Source organism: Antechinus flavipes, chromosome 3 (assembly GCF_016432865.1).
Source record: "Antechinus flavipes isolate AdamAnt ecotype Samford, QLD, Australia chromosome 3, AdamAnt_v2, whole genome shotgun sequence".
Lineage (NCBI taxonomy): Eukaryota > Metazoa > Chordata > Mammalia > Dasyuromorphia > Dasyuridae > Antechinus > Antechinus flavipes.
In genome coordinates, this window is record NC_067400.1 from 416,605,000 (window position 1) to 416,626,140 (window position 21,141).

Here is a 21,141-nt window from a genome sequence, read left to right on the forward strand (position 1 = left end):
TATGCAGTGGCCACACCCCAGTAAACCTCAGCCAGTGCACTAAACCAAGTTGAGGGTATTTGATGGTTCACAAACTCAGCAGTGAGGATTACTACTTTGGTAGTTGAAGTCAGACATCTAAGATCCCAAGGTCATCTACTTCATCCTAACTCTTGCCTTGCCTTCCCATTGGATAACTAGAAGAGAGAATGGAGTTGATGATTGTATATCTGATTATTAATTGGATCTTTAATCCAATTCACTTGAGTGTCAAGATAATACCCTGTTGGGTTGTTTGTCCTCTTTGAAAACAAAGGCAAAAACAATAATAAACAAAATCTGGAGAGCCCAAAGAGCAAAAATAGAAAATGAGAGATTTAATAAAGCATGTAGAAGTTCTCTTCTGTCTACAGACACTTAACTACTTATGAGTTGATAGCACACAACTATACCTGCTTCTATTCTATCCGCAAAAAATTGAAATGTAGGGATAATCCAAAAATGACTCTAGATGTCTAGATATTCTCAAAGGCTCTATTCAAGGGAGAATTTCAGGTAAAAGCACCATTTCCCTGATTTTTTACTTTAGGTACTTACATTTTATTCTGTGTAATATCAGACTATTTAAAGTAGGAATTTTTTAAAATAGCTGACTAATGGGTCATGAGATATGTATTCAATTGAAACCATGTTATAAGCTATTAACCCCTTAATCTTTCAGATCTGGTCTCTTGCTGTTCTACTTCTGAGTAAGAAATACAAACAGCTTCCTCATATGCTAACAACTAATTTACTCATTGCTCAGGTTAGTAAAAAAAAAACTTATAGGTCTTTAGAAATAAGAATTTCCTAAGAATTACTCTGATATTGTGAAAGATTATTATTTCTTTAGGAGGAAGAATATTTGACTTAGTTATGTTCTCAGATCTTTCCTAGTTAAAAAAAAAAAAAGTTACCAAATTACAAATCAGTTAGAATTTGATACTCCCATTATTAAATAATATGAATTACTTCAGTGTTTCTATAATAATTTGAAATGAGATAAGAATTTCTCTAATGGTTCTGAGAATGTTTCCAAATTAAGAAAGTCAGTGAAGCTTAATAGCCTGGGGTATAAGCAGCAACTGTTGCCCCTAGGCCTTAGCCAGCCTCTCTCCAAAACATGAAATTGCCTACAGGCAGCAAATGAGCAGGAAAAAAAAAAAGTTTGGATAGCTAGAGATTTGTGGCTTATGTTATACTGTGATTTCTTCATGACAGAGTAATATGGCTCAGGGATCTAGTATTCCTAGGTAGCTTTCACTGTATATCTGTTACATGTGTCCCAGAGAAAGTCATGGTATCAAACTATACTGTGAGCTGCCTAGATTCTTGAGCAAGAGAACACTGATGGGTTTGGAGGAAAATGAATTTTTATCACAATGTTGAGGATTGCTATGCCCTCACTTCAACAGTGAGATAACCGCTCATATTACATATGAAATAAATAAATCGTTATAATAGAATTTTTAAATTACTGAATCTTTGTTTTGAACTACAATCGAAAGGAAAATTAACAATTTTCAATGTAAAGTTTTTATTTTATTTTATTTTTTTAGTGTTTTTGGAATTCTGCTAGATAGAAAGTTGATCGTTAAAACTAGGACTGTTGGCAGTTTTTAGTGAATATGTTATTGATTTAGTAGATATTTATCATGTACTACAGTATGCTGAATATAAATATTGTAGTCATTGTTCAATACAAATTAAAAGTAAAAGTATAATATGATCCTTGCGATAGGTATGATTAACTTCTTAATGGATAGCTTTTCTTTCGTATTAGCATGTTATAGTTTTCTTTACTTAGAATTAATTTTTTTTAATCTTTGTCCACAGTCTATTGTCTGTGCTGGAATGATGATGTGGAATTTTGTTAAAGAGAAAAATTTTGTTGGACAAATTCTGGTGTTTGTTGTGTTATATAGTTCTCTTTATAGCACCTATTTATGGACAGGTGAGTTGTATTACAAATGAAAGTTGTGTACTTTTTGAGTTAATGGATGAATCAAAAAATTTAGTAAGCACTTAATATGACAGATACTGTGCTATAATTCTCTTAGCTATACTTGTAAGTTAAAGGTCATAGCACCTATGGGGATATAAATATAAGAGTAGAAACAGTTCTTTCTCCAAATTCAGGAGAGTAGTAGCCAGCAAGATGTTTTGTTTTAAAAATATATAAGAAAGAGAAGTGGATCTATAGGAGAGTACTAGCATTGGCATTATTGATTTGATTATGATTTCAGAAGTAGAAAGCAACTCGTGGGTGGCAAGGGTGGCTAATGAGTCATAGTGGTGCCTCATAGCTATGTGAAGCCTACTAAAATTAAAACAGTTAGCAAGTAATTAGAAGAGAAGAGAGGGACAAAAAGGGGGATGAAACTAACATATTAAGACTAATTTTTTGAAATGCAACTAAAAAGTTGGCTATTAAAGTATTTCCAAAGGAGAAATTCCAAAATGCTTTCTTTTTTTTTTTTCTAGTAAATTTATTGATTTATAATACACATTTCTTTATGAATCATATTGGGAGAGAAAAATCAGAACAAAAAGGGAAAAACCATGGGAGAGATTAAAAAAAAAAACAGAAAAAAGAAGTGAATATAATTTGTGTTGATAAAAAGAAGACATTTAGTCTCCTTAATTGTTTTTCTGGATGCAGATGGCATTTTCTGTCCAACGTCTATTGAGATTGCTTTGGATCACTGAACCACTAAGAAACAACTCTTTTCATAGTTGATCATTGCACATTCTTGATTATTGTGTACAATGTATTCTTAGTTCTGCTTGTTTTGCTCAGCATCAGTTCATGTAAATCTTTTCAGGTCTTTCTAAAATCAGTTTGTTCATCATTTTGTTTTTATAAACAATAATATTCCATTACCTTCATATATACTACAACTTGTTCAGCCATTCCCCAATTGATTGATGGGCATCTGCTCAATTTACAATTCCTTGCCACTACAAAAAGGGCTGCCACAAACATTTTTGCATATGTGGGTCCTTTTCCCTCCTTTATGATCTCTGTGGGATACAGACCCAGTAGAAACACTGCTGGATCAAAGGGTATACACAGTTTGATAGTCCTTTGGCATAGTTCCAAATTGCTCTCCAGAAATCAGTTCACAACTCCTCCAACAATGCATTAGTGTCCCAGTTTTCCCACATCCCCTCCAACATTTATCATTATCTTTTCTTGTCATTTAAGCCAATCTGAGAGGTGTGAGATGGCACCTTAGAGTTTTTTCAATTTGCACAAAATACATTGAACAACATGAATTATTTAAACTTTGGGAAGATATAATGTCATTTAATTCAATTGAATCATTTTACAAATGACACTCTTAAGTTACTTAATCTAGGAAAAGGTTTTTTAATTATTTAATTATATTCAGAAGGAAAAATCTGCTAAATGGACATTTAATTGGTCATTTATTGAATAAAACAAAATCTTGAGTGGACTCTCTGGGCCTTAGTTTCTTCATCTGTACAATGACCTATAACATTGCTAGCTCTGAGTTGAAAACTTATAGCACACATATCATTGATGACCTATGAAATGATTTGGGGTAGCAAAGCTAAAGCTTTCCTTAGACAAAATTATGAACTAGACAATATTTCTATTTGGTACCTTCTTCTGGGTTCATTTGAATTTTTAGAGCAACTGAAGATATAAAAAGGAACTTAATTGGGTTATTAATATAATATAATTAGTGTTGGATTTGGGGACTTTATTTCAAATAATCCCTGTTCCTACTTACTACCTATGAATCTTTGGGCAAGTAACTTAACTTTTTTAGCCTTCAATTTTCTCCTCTGTGTAATGAGAGAGAGAGAGAGAGTTGGACTAAATGATCTCTAAGTTATCTTTAGCTCAAATTTATGCTCCCAATAATTTGAAGGAAGGGGTCTTCTTTATTTTTTAGGAGATCATTTGGTGACCATAAAGTCATTGAAGACTTGGGCAAAGTAAGGGAGAATATATTCTGAAGTTACTTCCTTCTTTTTTACTTTATCTTGTCATTCCATTATTTAGAGTGGACTGGTGGCCTTTTCCTCTCTCCTTTCTCCAACCCCACTCAACAAATGATTCTTGTTGTACTGAAAGACTGTTGACCCTTGATCAATTCATCTCTGATGCAAACTCTTGAGTTTTCCCAAAGTAATGGGATGGCAAGCTCCTTGCCAAGGACAAGAAAGCAATAGTAGTTCTAAAAAAATTTTAACCATTAGATTTTTCCATCCCTGGTCAGCGTGTAAAATACATGTATTAAAGGTAAAAGATATATCAAAGGTCATCTTGTTCAAACCTACCTAAACCCTAAAATGCATTTTTTTTAACCATGTCTGGTGTCCCCCAGGGATGATTGAGCATACCATTCCTGGTGACTCTGAATAACAATTATGACTCAAGTTTTTAGGAAATCAACTATGCTTAAAATCTTTACTCAATAATATATTTGACTTTTAGTGGCAGTTTTATGTACTGAAAGTTGTCAGAAAGCAGAATGCTAAAATGCAAGCTGGGTTTGCAGCTTACTACTCTTGATTTAACTTGCTTTGTTTGTATAATAATGCCACATAGTTGACAAATTTTCCCTTCTTTTTGAAATATCTTGTTCATAGGACTTCTCTCAATTTCTTTGTTTTTGTTGAAGAAGAAAGAGGCAATGCAGATTCCTGTAGGGATTATTATTATATCTGGATGGGGGTGAGTTGGTAGCTTTCTTTATGCTTAATATCTTTTCATATACACAATTGCTATTCAGATACCTCTTTTCTGTGTCTCTCCTCTTTCCTCTTGGTCGTGCAGCATTCCTGCCCTTCTCGTGGGTGTTCTTTTGATAGCTGGAAAGCATAATGGTGATAGCATTGACTCGGCCTTTTTTTATGGGAAAGATCAGGTAAGAGGAATGTTTTAAGAAAAATCTTGCAATGAACAACTTCCAATTTAAGGTTTTAAAAGTCCATTACAGCTGAGAAGAGAAGACTTGGATTCAGATATTACCTGAAAAACATGATATCTGTAACTCTAGACAAATCACCATACAGTGATCTCTAAGGTCCCTTTCAGTTCTCAACTGATCCTATAATGATCCTATAATCCTTTAAAATGCTGACATTATATATATAATAAACAACTTTAGTCATCTCAGATAAATTAAGTAAATTATACTTTAATTAGCATCTTTTACTTAGATTAGTCAAAACAAGTATCATGAATACTTGGCATTTTATAATTGTTTTTAGCTGAGGTTCTCTGTGCTTGAACTATTATTTAACTCTCTTAAATGATTTATTTATGATTTTTGTAATGCCATTTAGTGAGTCATTAGTTCAAACAGTATAAAACCTAACTTTTTGACTCTTGAGTCACTTTTAGCTGAGAATTTAAAGGATAAAATTGTTTTAAGGATTAAAAATTTTTAGAAGAGAAAGGTGTTGTTAGAAAGTTGAGAAATAGGGTACATATAAAGATGGGCATAGATAATTCTGTTAGAATAAGGAGGGAAGAAGGATGTGGGAAAGAATTGAGGGACTGAAAGACTGATGAGTTGTTTGCCTTGTGCATGAATAGATGTCATTCTTTTCAGAAGATAGTTCTACAGTATTGAAGAGACATTGTTGAAAAAGGGAATAGGTTGGTTTACAAATAATTTGGGTGATTGGAGGTTTAGTTTTTTGTTGTTTTTAGGAGATGCCCCAGGAATTTTTAATCAGTATTTTTAAAAGCCATTTGATAAAAGTATACCAACAGAACAGTTGCTATAGTGAAAAGCAGACTATCATGTATCTTTCTTTGAACCAGTTAATTAATTTTTTTTGTTCATTCATAAAAGAAAATCCTAAATCATTTTGAGTCATAAGTGTTTAATTTTGAACTTTTGTTTTTGTGAATTAACATATTAAGATTACTGATATGATTTTGAAAAGAATATTATAACTTCTTTTTTCTAACTAACAGATGATCACCACAGCCGTCACCCTGTTTTGTAGCATATTGGTATCCGGCATTTCATTGATGTGTATGAACCAGAATACACAGGAAGGGAATTATGAGGGATTAGATCACCGTTCTCAGAACAGCAAAGCAGGAGAGGCTGAAAGGACTGCTGTTGAGGAAAGCCCAGTGCCAACAAATGAACCAGAACCATTTACAAGTTCTACTCTAGAAGGAAGTAGGTATCTTAAACATAAATCAGAGTTGATGTTTTTATGTTTTATAAATGTTTTGTTTTAATAAGCCCTCACTAACTTGCCTTGAACAACATTATATAGGATACTTGGATCAATGTTAGCAAACAGAGTAATTGTTATGGTACTTACAGTTCTGTGTAGAAAATCATTTGTTAAATTTTGAGAATTAGAATTTGCCTTCTGAAAAATATATTAATTAAGGGTGAATCTAAATAAAATTCCTATATACTTAGAAAATTCAACTACCTTATCTTTTGGACAATAGTAGGACTGAAACAAATCAAAGAGGTCTTATATAAAAATAAAATTTCTATTGACAAGAGAAGTATGATTAATTATGAAGCTAACTAGCAAAATATTATCTATTAATATTTGTCTAGATTGAGTATTAGCTTCACTATGTATATATCAGGAATGCGGAATCAAAATTTTATTTTGATATATTCATTAACAGATATGAAGATTTCACAGACAAAACATATAATTCCAGGAAATAGATTTATTTCATTACTGAGGGTTTGTTACTGAGAGATAGAGCAAAAAGATGAGATAAAAGGGAAAGTGTTTTACCTTCTCCATCTTTTGGAAGGAAAAAAAAAAGAAGAGGGAAAGAAATCATACAATCTTGTCCTTGTGATGCTGGAGAAACGGAGGCAAGATAGAGATTAGAGAGTATTTAATAATTTATTTAAAAGAGAGAGATTTACTAGGACCAAATGGATCCATGGTTTGCTCCCAGGGCTGAATGAGACTGTTGTTTCCAAGAATCCAGCAAATAATGTGGGTTCTCAAAAAATATATATACACATGGCTCAGACACAGGGGATAGACTGAGGCAGGGGCAGAGTCAGGGTGCTGAGAGCAGGAACGGACTCTAACAGGGTGGGGTAAGCCTCTGGAGAAGTGGATGACATAATAGGAGAGGCACCCTGGACATGGGGAAAGGCATCTTGATAAGAAGGTATCTAATATTCTGATAACTTGGGATGGGGAGAGGCATTCTGATATTCTAAAACAGAAGATCTTCTATTCTTATCAAATATTCTCATTAAGAGGGAGGGGAGGTTTTGCAGGATAATTATAAACTGAGGCAGAACACTTAGAGAAACTGAATTAGGACTGGGTCAGGATAATTAGGAAAACTGAGTCAGGACAATAAAAGAGAACTGTGGTATAACAGTCTAAAATGAGATTTTTCATAGAGAAGAGGAAAGGAAAAGAAAGGTTTTAAGCAAAAAAAGCTTTCACTGTTTGTTAAACAGGTAATTACATTGTCATAGTTGTAGGAATTATTTTAAAAGTATGCTTTACATTAATATTTTTCATTTTGCATCTGTGTTTTTAGCTATCTTGATGGAGATAAATAAATATATTAAAAAGATGGGAGGGAAAGATAATCCTTTTGTCCAAAAAATCTTAATATTTAGCACTATGTCACATTTTAAAATTTGCAAAGTTTTTTTTTTTTTTGTTTTTTTTGTTTTTTTTTAACAAACATCATCTGTTAAAAAAAAAAAAAAAATCATCTCATTTTACCTTTACAACAAATCTGGAAGGTAGGACCTGAGCATAAGTGACTTGTCCAGAGTCACATAGATTTTGTGTGTCTGACGTGGGATTTGAATTCAGAACTTCCTGACTCCCAAATCCAGAACTCTATCCACTGAACCACCTCACTGTACAAGTAACTAATGGAATAGATCAGTAGTGTAAGATTCAAATAAGCACAGTTCTATGCAGGTTTATTGAGTTAGGAAGCCACAGATTACCACTATTTATGTTGTAATATATTTTTATTTATTTTGTTAAACATTTCTTACATTGTTTCCAATTATATTACTTATCTTCCATAATTGTGAGAATCAAATGAAATAATTTGAAAGAATTGCAGATTATGCAAATGAGATATTTGTAAAGCTCTTAGCACAGTACCTGGCTCAAAGTGGGTTCTATATAAATGCTAATCCCTTTACCTCTTTAACCTCCTTCCCCGCAAAATGTCAACTGTGTTGGCCTGTGATTTTTCTCTGGTAGTTCTGAGATTCTATGATTTCTTTCCTCCTCATGTAATTCTAGGCTGATTTGGTAAGTAATAGTAACTAGCAGAAATTTATTATCACTTAGATATCCAGCCTGGATTCCCTCATTGAATACCCACAAGAGGTATTCACAAACATTTCATTCACTGTTTCCCAGTTCCTTTACTGTATGATTTTTTCATCTCCATGTTGATATTCATTACAAGGACTAGTTTTGATAAAAAACTATAAATTGACTCCAGCATCCTTCATTTATGAACTCACCTTCTAAGAGGGAAAATGGATGAGTGAAAAGGCATTTATTAAGTGCTTACTACTTGCCAGGTACTAAATTAAGCTAAGAATATGAATATAAATGTAGAAAAGTCTATCCTTAAAGCTGTTTATATCTCTGGAGATGGGGGAGTAGGAGCTAGAATGTTTTGGTGAGTAGAACAATGGGCAGTCAACTGGATCACCTTATCCCACAACAGTGATAATTATTGTTTTAATTAGTGTCGGTAAAAAATAGTGGGGGGTTTAAAATTACTGAGGTTAAAAATATGAATATAGGACCTACTAAATATTAGGATTTCTTATTCAGATCAGGAGGTCCATAACCCCTTTTAGGCTTGATCAGACAGAATGTAATAGAAGTAGAGAATCAGACTATTTTGAGGAAATTTTAAAAGTGAGAAATATCTTTTAGCTAAGGAAAGGAACTTTGGGCAGAGGGAACATTTGGGCCAAATTTGGAGTGAAAAATGGGGTTTCAGTTAGTAGAGATGAAGAAGGGATGCATTTCAAATGTGAGTTGAGGCAGAAGAATTCAGGATGAGATTTGGAAGTAACTAATATATCTACTTTGTCAGAAAACATGAAACAAAGGAAGGAGCAGTAAAAATAATATTGAAAAAGATAACTTAGACCTAAGGAGAGCCTTAAAGATAATTTAAAGCTAAGGAAATCCTTAAATTTCTGGCTGAAGTAAAAAAAAAAAAAAAAAAGTTAATAGGTGATCTGATTACTATCTTCAAGCATAAGAGGAATTTTGTTATTCTTGGGAAAAGAGTATTAATAAATTGTTTCATGAACAAAATCCTAGATTGCTGCTTTCAGCAGGCATTTGTTGAGCACAACTTAGTACAGTATGTTAGGTACTGAGGAATGTTCACAGATAAATAAGAGGGTAGGGGAAGTTAACATCTAGATAAGTATGACACAAATTAGAATTGTTTTATGTTGGCCAAAAGGAAAAGCTTAAGTGAGGTAATATTTGTAAAATTCTTTGTAAACAGTAAAGTACTATGCTAATACTAATTATTATGCCAGGGCAACAAACTACTGAAAGGGGGATGGCTTTGGAGATTATTTCAAAATTGTTTACTTTTAGTTATTTATGATTTTGTTAACTTTTAGGCAGAGGACAGATACCTTTTCCATGGTGCTAATTTAACCCTTTTTTTATCATTAAATTTGGACATTAAATAAAACAATAATCTATTTTCCTTTCAGGTCATAGTGTTTATGAATATTATAGTACATGGACCCTGAATTTCAGGCTACAGTCTATTTGGTATTTGAACTTTGACATTTATATTTGTTGCCCAGGCAATGCTGTTGTAAATTTTTATTGCCAACAAGAACCACATCTGGAAATGTGCACACTCTCACAAAGGGCATACATAAGCTGTTGCTCAGTAGACCATTTGAAGGAACAAAAGTTGATACATATTACCTATTTCAGTGTTGACTTCTTTATGCTACCTTCAGGATGATATTTAAAACCACATAATTTTTCTTAAACTTCTAATTTAAAGGAGATCATTCAACATTCAGTAATACCTGTAGACTTTATTATGTATATTTTAGACATGGATAGCAAATAATAAGTATTTATTTTAGAACTATCCTGCCAAATTCTGTGAAAGATACAAGAGAACTATCAATTAAAATCCCCTTATTTAGTAGGTCTTTTTAGAGATAATTACAACCAAGTATAAAATTATATAATCTATACTAAATGTGGTCTGAAATTGTAGAAATAAACCTTGGAGTAGTGGAGCGAAATTTCATTTATTTTAAGTGAGGGGAAAAACAAAAACTCTGCAGACTCACATTTGTACAGAACTGAGTTTTCCAGTCATCCACCTAACAAAAGACTGAAGTAAACATTGTATTGAAGAAACTGAGGCTCCAAGTAAGTTAAGTGACTTACCTATGGATCACACAAATGTTGGAGCCAAGGGTCAAACCCAAGTCTCCACACTCCAAATTTGATATTCTTTCCATTATACCACGCTGCTTTTCAAATAACTAATATTTAAGTTATAGAATCTTATAGTATCCTAAGTTCTTTTCTCACAAAAAAACAGCAACATGAGTACATTTGTACTTAGTCTCATATAACAGATAAGAAAACTGATGGTTCAGAAAATTTATGATTGCCTTTGATCAAATGTATGAGGTAAAATATGAATTAATATTTGACTTCAAGCTCAGTGATTTTTTACATAACACTATGCTGAGCATGCCATATAAGGGGACATTACAGAAATTCCCTTGCCTGAAATGAAGAGTTTATGTTGAAGAGTGAGAAATAAGGGTAGGCAGATAGGAAGAGGTTCTTAAAAGCTGAAGAGTACTTCTTAATCTAGAGTCAGCAAGTTTCAGGGGATCTGTTCATTTGGATGGGGAAAACCTCCCAACCCCTATTAATCTCTAACTGAAACAAAACAGTTCTTTCATTTATTTAAAAATGTTATTTTAAGTGGTCTCTAGGCTTCACTATTTACAAAAGGGATCCATGACAAAACAGATTTAAAATCACCTGGTTTTAAACCTTAAGGCAAGAGAGCATTATAATAGATTTCTAAGAAGAGTGGCAGAATGAAAATAATATTTGAGGGAGATTTGAAGCAAATTCTGAATTTTCCATACAACTTAATTTGATAGAATTAAAATGTAATGGGAGAATTCCTTGTTAACAGTATAAAATTTATTTATATATCCTTATTTATGTATAGATACTTTTTAGAGAAGATGGTTCAAGACCATTTTGATACAATATAAAAAAATCTTCCATGAAATATAAATTCATCTCATAAACTTTGGACAGACTTCTAACCTGACTTTTTTTCCCCCCAGGTTCTTGTTCATGCTCAGTAGGCAATGGTGAATTGTGCCATTCTGTAGTAAAGCCAATAGTAAACACCACTGCGGGTGAAACGCTAACTCCTTCCTTGGAGACAGGTAACTTATACTAAGAGTTTCAGGAGGAGATAGTTCCATAAGTGTTGTGATTCAAAATAAAAGTGAAAAAATTGGGTATTATAAAAAATTAAGTTTCTAAGTTCAGTTTTTCAAATATGAGGGAAAACTGCTACTAGAAAAATCTGAAGGTTTTTGGTTTGTTTGTTTTTGATGAGGAGTTGGGGTTAAGTTATTTGCCCAGGTCACACAGCTAGGAAGTTTTAAGTGTCTGAGATCGGATTTGAACTCAGTCCTCCTGACTTAAGGGCTGGTGCTCGATTATCCGCTGCCCCAATCAGAAGGCATTTTTAAAAAATCCTAACTATGTGAAGTTCTTGGATTTATGATTTGTTATCAGTGATAGTGATGAGGTTTAGGTTTTGGGGTTCCCTTTCAGGGAACTGAATGATGAGGTCTAGATTTAGGGAACCAAAATGAGATTAGGGTCTCTGGTGGTCAGGGAGTTAAATATAAGGTCTAGCGGCAGGTTTGGGGTTCAGGGAATGAAATGGAGAAGTTTGGCTCCCCTAAACCCCCTTGGGAGTTGGTACCAGGGTAGGGAGTTTTGGGGAACCCCCTTTTGGCAGTGCAGGGATTCTCTAAAGGAATTTACAAACCCAAAAACCTAGATTGATAAAAGAGGTTTATTATAGAGATTGGGAAGTAAGGTTAGAAATCCCGACAGAAAGGCATGAAGTCTCGTTAGGGAAATAGGTGAGCATAAAGAGAGGTAGCACTGGAAAAGAATATTATTCCAGTGGGCAGAGGCCTCCTTGACATAGCATGTCATGTTTAGAACCTCTGCAAAGAAATGAGTTTTTAATTGCCATTTTTATAAGGATGTCTTTGGCTGCAAGTTGGGTTTCAGTTTGAGCTGAATTTGAATAGAATTGAATGAGTTTCTTTAATTGAATAGAGTTGGAATTCTTTTGCTCAGGACTGAACCAACCCCACCTAGATAACAGAATGACGCTCTTTATCTTGTCACTGAGGAAAAGTTGAAGGAGATTTTCTCCTTCAAGAAGTTTTAGAGTTTTAGGGTCCCTTTTTCAATAGGAATCTTCTTAAATAATAACAGCTTTTTATTTTCAAAAATACATGCAAGATAGTTTTCAGCATTCATCTTTGCAAAGCCCAGTGCTCCAAATTTTTCTCCTTCCCTTTCCCCATTCCCTTCCCTAGACAGCAAGTAATCCAATATATGTTAAACATGTACAATTCTTCTATACATATTTCCACATTTATCATGCTGCACAAGAGAAATCAGATCAATAGGAATCTTCTTTAGATGGCTATTTTCTCCACTAATACAAATCAACAGCTGATCTGTAATCTTTCTTTCTTTCTTTTTTTTTTTTTTTAAATTTTTATTTTATTTTATTTTTTTTTGGGCTAAGGCAATTGGGGTTAAGTGACTTAGCTAGAGTCAAACAGCTAGGAAGTATTAAGTGTCTGAGACCAGATTTGAATTCAGGTCCTCCTGACTTCAGGACTGACATTCTATTATATACTGCACCATCTAGCTGCCCCCTGATCTGTAATCTTAAGAGTAGTTTGGGGATCTTTTAGTGACACAGTTAGCTCTAGTGACACAGTTCATAAAGCACTGGATTTGGAAACAAGACATCTTCATGAGTTCAGTTGATTACCCAATTCATTACCCAATTGATAAGTGGTCAAAGTATATGAACAGGCAATTTTTTAGTGAAGAAATCAAAACAATTTATAGTAATATGAAAAAATGCTCCAAATCAATATTGATTAGAGAAATGTAAATTAAAACAACCTTGAGATGGTATTTTATATCTTTCCAATTGGCTAAAATGATAGAAGGGGAAAGCAACAAATGTTGGCGGGAATATGAAAAAATTAGGAATTTAATTTATTGTTGGTGGATCTGTGAGTTGATCCAACCATTTTGGAAAGCAATCTCAAATTATGCCCAAAGAATGATTAAACTATCTCCTTTGATCCAACAATGCCATTGTTAAGGTTGTTTGTTTCCCAAGATGATTAGAAAAAAAAGAGAACCTATATGTTCTAAAGTACTTTTAGCAGATGTCTTTATAATAGTGGTAAAGAAATGGAAAATTGTGGGATGCTCTCAATTGAGGAATGATTGAACAAACTGTACTGTGTGTTCATGATGGAATATTGCTCTGCTTATAAAAAATGACGAACTCATTGGTTTTACAAAAACATGGAAAGACTTGTGTGAAATAAAAAAGTAAAATGAGCAGAATCAGTTATACAAATTGTACATATATAATCAGTTGTATACAGTAATAACAATGTTGTTTTTAAGAACAATTTTGAGAGAATAAATTGTTCTATTATATAGAAGTACCCAAATTAATTACAAAGGTGCTATAAAGAAAGATGCTGTCTGCCTCCAAAGAACTTGACATATACATACATATTTGTATCTATGGAGAGAGAGAATTTTAAAAAAAGTTACATGATAACTTTGTTATATATTTGATAGGAGTAGCAAGTTGTACAAAATAGATTTGCAGTTTCAGATGCAATCTTCTTTTCTATTCCACTTTGTTATGGAAATATTTGTTTTATTTTTTAAGTTGAGAATTTTTAAATAAAATTAAAAACAAAAACATATGTGGCCTCAGACATTTGGCATCTTTGTGACCATAGACCAATCATTTAACCCTGTTTACCTCAGTTTTCCTATTTATAAAATAAGTTGGAGAAGGAAATGGCAAACTACTTCAATATCTTTGCCAAGAAAACCCCAAAATAGAATTATAGAGAGCCAGATAGGACTAAAATAAACAAACAACTTCCTGACTCCAAAGCTGTCCACTATGCTACAATGGAGCATATATGAATTTCTTATAAGAGCATTAATCATACATTTTATCTTTTTTTAAGTTGATTATCTTTTTTTTAACATCACTATGTAATCAGTATCCCTCCTCCCAACTCAGTCATCATTTATATAATTTTTTTTTAAAAGGCAAAAGAGAGGGAGAAGAGGAAAACTCCCCAGCATAACTGATCCATACATCAAAAAATCTACAAATATGTTCAATATACAACCATTGTGGACCTCCCACTGATGGTATTTTCTCATGTCTTTTCTTTTTCCCCCGCAAAAAAAAGAAAAGAAAGGAAAAGTATTCCCTACAAGCTTTTCCGCAATCAATAGGCATCTCCTTTGTTTCTAGTTCTTTGCTGCCACAAAAAGTTACAATTACACATATTTTGTTGTGTATACTTCCCTCTTTTTAATGGAATCTTTGGGTCAAAGAGTGTGGACATTTTAGCATTTTATTTACATAATTCCAAATAGATTTCCAAAATGTTTATACTGATTTATAGCTTCACTAACAGTGTACTAGCATACTTATCTTTTCACAACCCTTATTACATTAATGATTTTCAATTTTTGTCATCTTTGCTAATTTGCTAGGAATTTGGTTTTGATTTGCATTTCTCTTATTATTAACATGGAACATGTGTTCATACAATTTTTAATAATTTTCAATTCTTTTAAGAACTATTTGTTCATATCCTGTGACTGCATTTTTATTTTCAAAATTGTTCCTGTTAGAAAAATCCTAGTACTAATACTGTTTTGGTAGATGTATTGGAAATTAAGCGGTTGTTTTTTGAGATATCTTATAGATTCATAGATTTAAAACTGGAAGGGACCTTAGAAATAATAACATCTAAATCCCTCTTGCAAGAACTGAAATGTAGTGAGATTAAGTCTCTTGCCCACGTCTACACAATTATGAAGTGTCTAACACAGGATTTAAAATGATTCTGAGGCTATTTACTATATCATGCTATCTCAATTTACTTAATGGCTTCTTTCCCTTCTATCCATTCTCCCCCCAAAAAAATATCCAAAGTGTGGACATTAATAAAATGCTAAATTGTCTTGAATTCATTAGTTAATATTTTTTGAATGCCTTCCATATACTAAGTATTAAACATTAAAAATATTCTTTCCTTTCATTTCAAACTAAAACCAAAATTTCGTCCCAAGTACTGTTTTTTAAAAATTGTTTTGACTTAGAAAGTGTGAATAAGGTTTATTTCATAAACTTTTTTGATTATATGCATGTCTTTTTAAAAAAATATTCTTTCTTTTTTTAATATTTTATTTTATTTTATAATAACTTTATATTGACAGAATCCATGCCAGGGTAATTTTTTTTTTGCAACATTATCCCTTGCACTTGCTTCTATTCCGATTTTTCCCCTCCCTCCCTCCACCCCCTCCCCTAGATGGCAGGCAGTCCTATATATGTTAAATATGTTGCAGTATATCCTAGATACAATATATGTGTGCAGAACCGAGCAGTTCTCTTGTTGCACAGGGAGAATTGGATTCAGAAGGTAAAAAAAACTCGGAAAGAAAAACAAAAATGCAAATAGTTCACATTCGTTTCCCAGTGTTCTTTCTTTGGGTGTAGCTGCTTCTGTCCATCATTTATCAATTGAAATTGAGTCTTTGTCGAAGAAATCCACTTCCATCAGAATACATCCTCATACAATATCGATGTCGAAGTGTAAAGTGATCTCCTGGTTCTGCTCATTTCACTTAGCATCAGTTCATGTAAGTCTCTCCAAGTCTCTCTGTATTCATCCTGCTGGTCATTTCTTACAGAACAATAATATTCCATAACATTCATATACCACAATTTACCCAGCCATTCTCCAATTTATGGGCATCCATTCAATTTCCAGTTTCTAGCCACTACAAACAGGGCTGCCACACACATTTTAGCACATGTGGGTCCTTTTCCCTTCTTTAGTATTTCTTTGGGATATAAGCCCAATAGAAACACTGCTGGATCAAAGGGTATGCAAAAAATATTCTTTCCACATGCACTTGAGTGTTGCTGTTAAAGGGACTGACCTTTTTGGCTTAAAGATTGAAAATCAGTCATGGATTTATTGGATTTATCTCATGACTATTTCACATTATTTAAAGCCATTGAATTGGTTTGCATATATGTGTTTTGGATAAATTGTAAGCTTCATGGGTTGATTGAAGCATGGGTTGGGCAAAGAAGCTAAAAAAGGTGGTCTGTACTCATGAAACAGATGAACTATTATAAAATTTTTAATAATATATAAAATATTCTATTTGTTCTCAGGATGTCTTTCTCTCCTTTGTGCTGCCATCTGCTGGTGTAGACTGAATATTTAATACTATTCAACTTTCCAAAAGGCTAAACACACATACATATTCACATGTGCACATCTGCATGCATGTATACAAACACCTACAACCCTCTCTCTAAGCCTTTGAGATTGTGTCCGTTAATGTTTTACGCCAAGGACCTCTTGCATCTGTCTAAACAAGAGACTAATTTTTTTTTCAACTATTCTTTCTTTTTTCCAATCTCTAAATCAAAAAAAAAAAAATTTTTTTGGGGTGGGGGTGGATTTTTTGTTTTGTTTTTGGCCAGGCAGTAGAGTTAAATAATTTGCCCACAGTCATGCTTCTAGTAAGTATCAACTGTCTGAGGTTGAGTTTGAACTCAGGCCCTCCTGGCATTAGGACTGGTGTTCTATCCACTATGCTAACTTACTTCCCCTTCTAAATTATTAGTATTCTTCCATGTAAACAGGTTCTTTATGCACATGAGTGGAATACATTCTCAAAACATCATCTGATGCTCTTGCTCACCTCTTTTTTTGCTTCCAGGGTCTGGTTTTTAATCATTCTTCCCTCACTGGTAAACTCTCCTCTCAAAGTCCTGGTGATCTGTAGAGTGGTTATATGGAAAATCCTTTGCAACTTTTATAGTATAACATAAGCATGAATTACATAAGTTGTTTTTGTTGAATTTATCACTGACCTCCAACCTATGGAGTTTTGTCAGTGTGGGTGCTTCCATTTTATAGATCCCTGCTCCCCAAGGCTCTCCCACAGGTTGCTGTGCCAGAGAATTTATCATCTGATGATCTCTCTCCAGACTTAGATGATAGACATACTTTTATTAGATATTATTACTCTTTTATCATGTGAGTTTTTATCTGTTAGGATAAAAAGTCTGTTTTGTGAAAGATTAAAAGATTCTTTTTTTAACTATCTTAAAATAGCAATTTAGATAGCAAAGTTGATGTTTTATTAGTAAGGGTAAACCCTAGTGAACCTATAGTAACAAAAATAATAGTTGTACCATCTTTCTATATAATGCTTCACAATTCAACAAATTTAAAAACATTTAATGAAGTTTTTCAGTTGAATTTTGATTCATTATAAACATAAAGCACTTAATATATGCACTATTATTATAATTTATATTAACCAACCAAACTGAGAAGTATGAAGCCTTTCTTGAAAACAAACAACAAATATGTAGATCAATTAAGAGTGAAATTTTAAAATTCTCAATTAAGGTCTTTCTTTTTTATAATGATCTTAAAATTATACTCTTAAAGGTACAAAAGCAAGTGTTTTTATAACTTTTCAGATAGATGTAATTTGTGAGAGAAAGTAAAGAATATGTTCTTGTTTTGTACTATGAAAGAAAGAACTTTTTATAGAGCTTCTGTAAAATAACCTATTATGACTCTGGGTTGTATTCGGACATGACGGTTTGCTTAGTCATTAAACAATTTTAATTCCCTTTAAAATAAAAAGCTCTGATTACATATTATTCTTAATGTTTTCTAGATGAACATTGTGTGAGTCATTGCAATTCTCAGAGTTGCATATTAGCTCAGGAAGAAGAACAGCTTCTACAGATTGGAGACAAACAACTGGCTAGACACGTGTTGCTGTGTTTACTACTTATTGTCGGCTTACTTGCAGTAAATATTTCTTTTATTCTTATTTGAGACCCATTCTCTTAAGTGTTTTGCAAAAATTGTAGTTGGGCAGCTAAAAAAGCTTAGTTACTTCTACAAATAGTAGTAGACAGAATCTTAAATCTCCCACCTTTTTTAAAAAGAGGGAAAAAAAAGGATTAGTAGTCTATTTTGCAGTATTATTGTCCTATTTGTGGAAAAAATATTTTTATATTGTCTGGGATATGCTTGGATAATTATCTATCCAAGACCTTAAATCTAAAATTTGAAAAAAAAATCTGAATTTTTCTGTTAATCACTCACTGTTCATCATAGGTCATCAATTAGCTGACCTTAATGAAGAGACTCCACTATATCTTTTTAAAGAGATCTTCCCAAAATAACTATTTTCTGAGATAGCTACAGACATGGCAATAAATAGAATAAACATAGAGTGATCTCTCCAACACTTCTGATATTCATTTTATATATATTTTATTACAATATGTAATATATATTATAAAATATATACATATATTTATAAAGAATGATGTCTTTCTATATACCATTCTGCTTGCCTTTTAAGCATAATAATCAGAAAAGATCTAGGAGTATCTGGGTTTTTTTTTTTTTTTAATCATAAAGTATATTGTTCTTGTTGGTTTTCTGGAAGTCTTGGGACAGCCTTCCTTTCAATTGAGTAATCACCAGAAGAATAGCCAGGTGTAAAGTCCAAATTCTTTATTGATGCCTTGCCTGGGGCAGATTTCTGGAAAGCCTTTCAGATTGGCTTTGGTCTCAGTGGGGGCAAGTGCAGGAGGCCAGCCATCACTTGGTGTGAGATGAAGTGAATGAATCTGGTTCTGAGTCCCCAGGCTTGTGCTTCAGCCTCCAGCCACCACAAAGGTAGACATTGGAATGAATCTGTCTCTCAGTCCCTGCTGGCTATTATATATTCCATTATAATTATATCATTGTAGATATGAATCTTGTAGAATTATATTAAGTACTAAATACATGTACTGAACTAGAAAACTATTAATCACCTTGCTAAACTAACCATTGTATTATCAATTCCACTGACTTAACACCTTGTAAGAATCTTTGTTTCAAGTACAAGAGTTCTGGCCCATAATAATAAAGTGTTTAAATTTTTAAAATCTTCTGTTTGCAATTAGGCATCAATACTGATGTCTTAAATAAACTTTTATAATATAGATGATATCTTTTTACCCCCCAGAATTAATTAGAATAGACATCTGAATAAAGGCCATATCTCAGAAGGAGATATCAACCTCTTTCTAGAAAGTGTTTTGTCCTTTATTCTTCCTTTTCAAATTTTAAGTAGATTTTAGATTTAAGGTATTTGTTTAATTGTAACTATTCTGGTAAGTAAGGTGAATAGCTTTCTTCATTAAAAAAAATTATTATTTCTTTGCAGAATCTTTCAAGTTGTCTGTGGTGGCTGTTCAACCAGGAACCTGGAAGACTATATGTTGAATTACAATTTTTTTGTGCTGTATTTAATTTTGGACAGGTACTTATTCACTAGGAATATTGAAGAAACATCTGTGTGCGCATGCACATGTGTGTGTTCTATTTGATCAACTATATTATATCGTCAGTCAGAAATATGCCTATCTCTGAGTAGGAAAATGTATTATTATATTGATTAAAGTTGCCAGTTTGTATTCTGAATATTTCAACCAGAAATATTGATTTCATCTTCCATTTTAATTTTGAAAGCAAGAATGCTTATGGAAACAAAGGCAATGTATCTCATGATCTATACAAATTTTAAAAAATATTTATTAGATTAGCTTTGACAAATAAATTCTTTATTACAGCTTCACATAAAATAAATTATTTAATAATTCCTAAGCAGAAAGTCTTATTGAAATTCTAAATACGTATTTAGACTTTTAACAGCTTAAAATCACACTTAGACTTTGGGAGATCCTATATTTGTTAAATAGTATTTTAAAATTTATTGGCAATTTTTAATATATCTTCAATATTTCAAGAATTTGTGATTTCATTGATGATTTCATTTCTTACATAAAAATCCCAGTTCCTTTCTTTGCTTTAGCAGACATTCCATTAAAAAATTAATTATCTTTGGTAAACTTGATCATAAGCCTCTTTGAATTTGGCTAGACTTATCTTTATTTAATAGACATGAAGTTTGTTGGTATACTCTTCCTTAAAGCTTAGGTAAATCTACAAGAGCATATATGCCATTATTAGAATCTTCAAGAACCAAGGATCATTTCTATACTAAAAGGAGATAACAAAATAGAATCTTAATTAATAAACATTTATTAGTGGAAAAATTAATAAATTCTCCAATTTAATACTTTTAAACATCAAGTTCTGTTACATTTATTTGATTTGACATGCAACCCTGTAGTTATTAGCAAAATTCTTTTTGAAACCCACATCTCATATTCCATAAAAAGTATGAGAGGGAAGCCTTATTTTTAGGCAGATGCTTTGAAGGAAAAACTTAATAAGAGTGAGGTTAAAGGATAAGTTGAACTGAATCGATAAGCATTTATTTTGCTCCTGTTATATGCCAATCACTGAGAATACAAAGACAAAATAAGGTTCCCAAGAACCTTATGTTCTACTAGGAGAATGTGGGTATAGAGGAAGGAAATTTTTTAGATAGATAGATGTGTATCTGGGTGTGTGTGTGTGTGTGTGTGTGTGTGTGTATGTGTGTGTGTGTGTACATAAATACACATACATACATATATACACAAATATAGCTTTATAAACACACACAGTTTACAAAGTAAATATAGGGTAAAAAAAGGAAACTAGGGCTTGCCTGCCAGATATTGTGCATGAGAGCAAGAACACCAGTTTGGCTAGGCTGTAG

The 21,141-nt window shown here is 32.6% G+C and overlaps 1 protein-coding gene across 3 annotated transcripts in view; it reads left to right on the plus strand.

Moving 5' to 3' along the window:
- GPR155 (G protein-coupled receptor 155) overlaps positions 1–21,141 on the plus strand; it is a 46,079-nt gene that overhangs the window by 17,689 nt on the left and 7,249 nt on the right. For 2 of the 3 annotated variants that reach the window (XM_051991069.1, XM_051991068.1), the window contains exons 7-14: positions 701–784; positions 1,855–1,972; positions 4,645–4,729; positions 4,832–4,922; positions 5,984–6,197; positions 11,382–11,486; positions 18,145–18,281; positions 19,699–19,794. In XM_051991069.1, coding sequence (XP_051847029.1) covers positions 701–784; positions 1,855–1,972; positions 4,645–4,729; positions 4,832–4,922; positions 5,984–6,197; positions 11,382–11,486; positions 18,145–18,281; positions 19,699–19,794 — 930 coding nt within the window. The remainder of the gene's footprint in view (positions 1–700; positions 785–1,854; positions 1,973–4,644; positions 4,730–4,831; positions 4,923–5,983; positions 6,198–11,381; positions 11,487–18,144; positions 18,282–19,698; positions 19,795–21,141) is intronic. The other variant, XM_051991070.1, reaches the window with a different exon arrangement.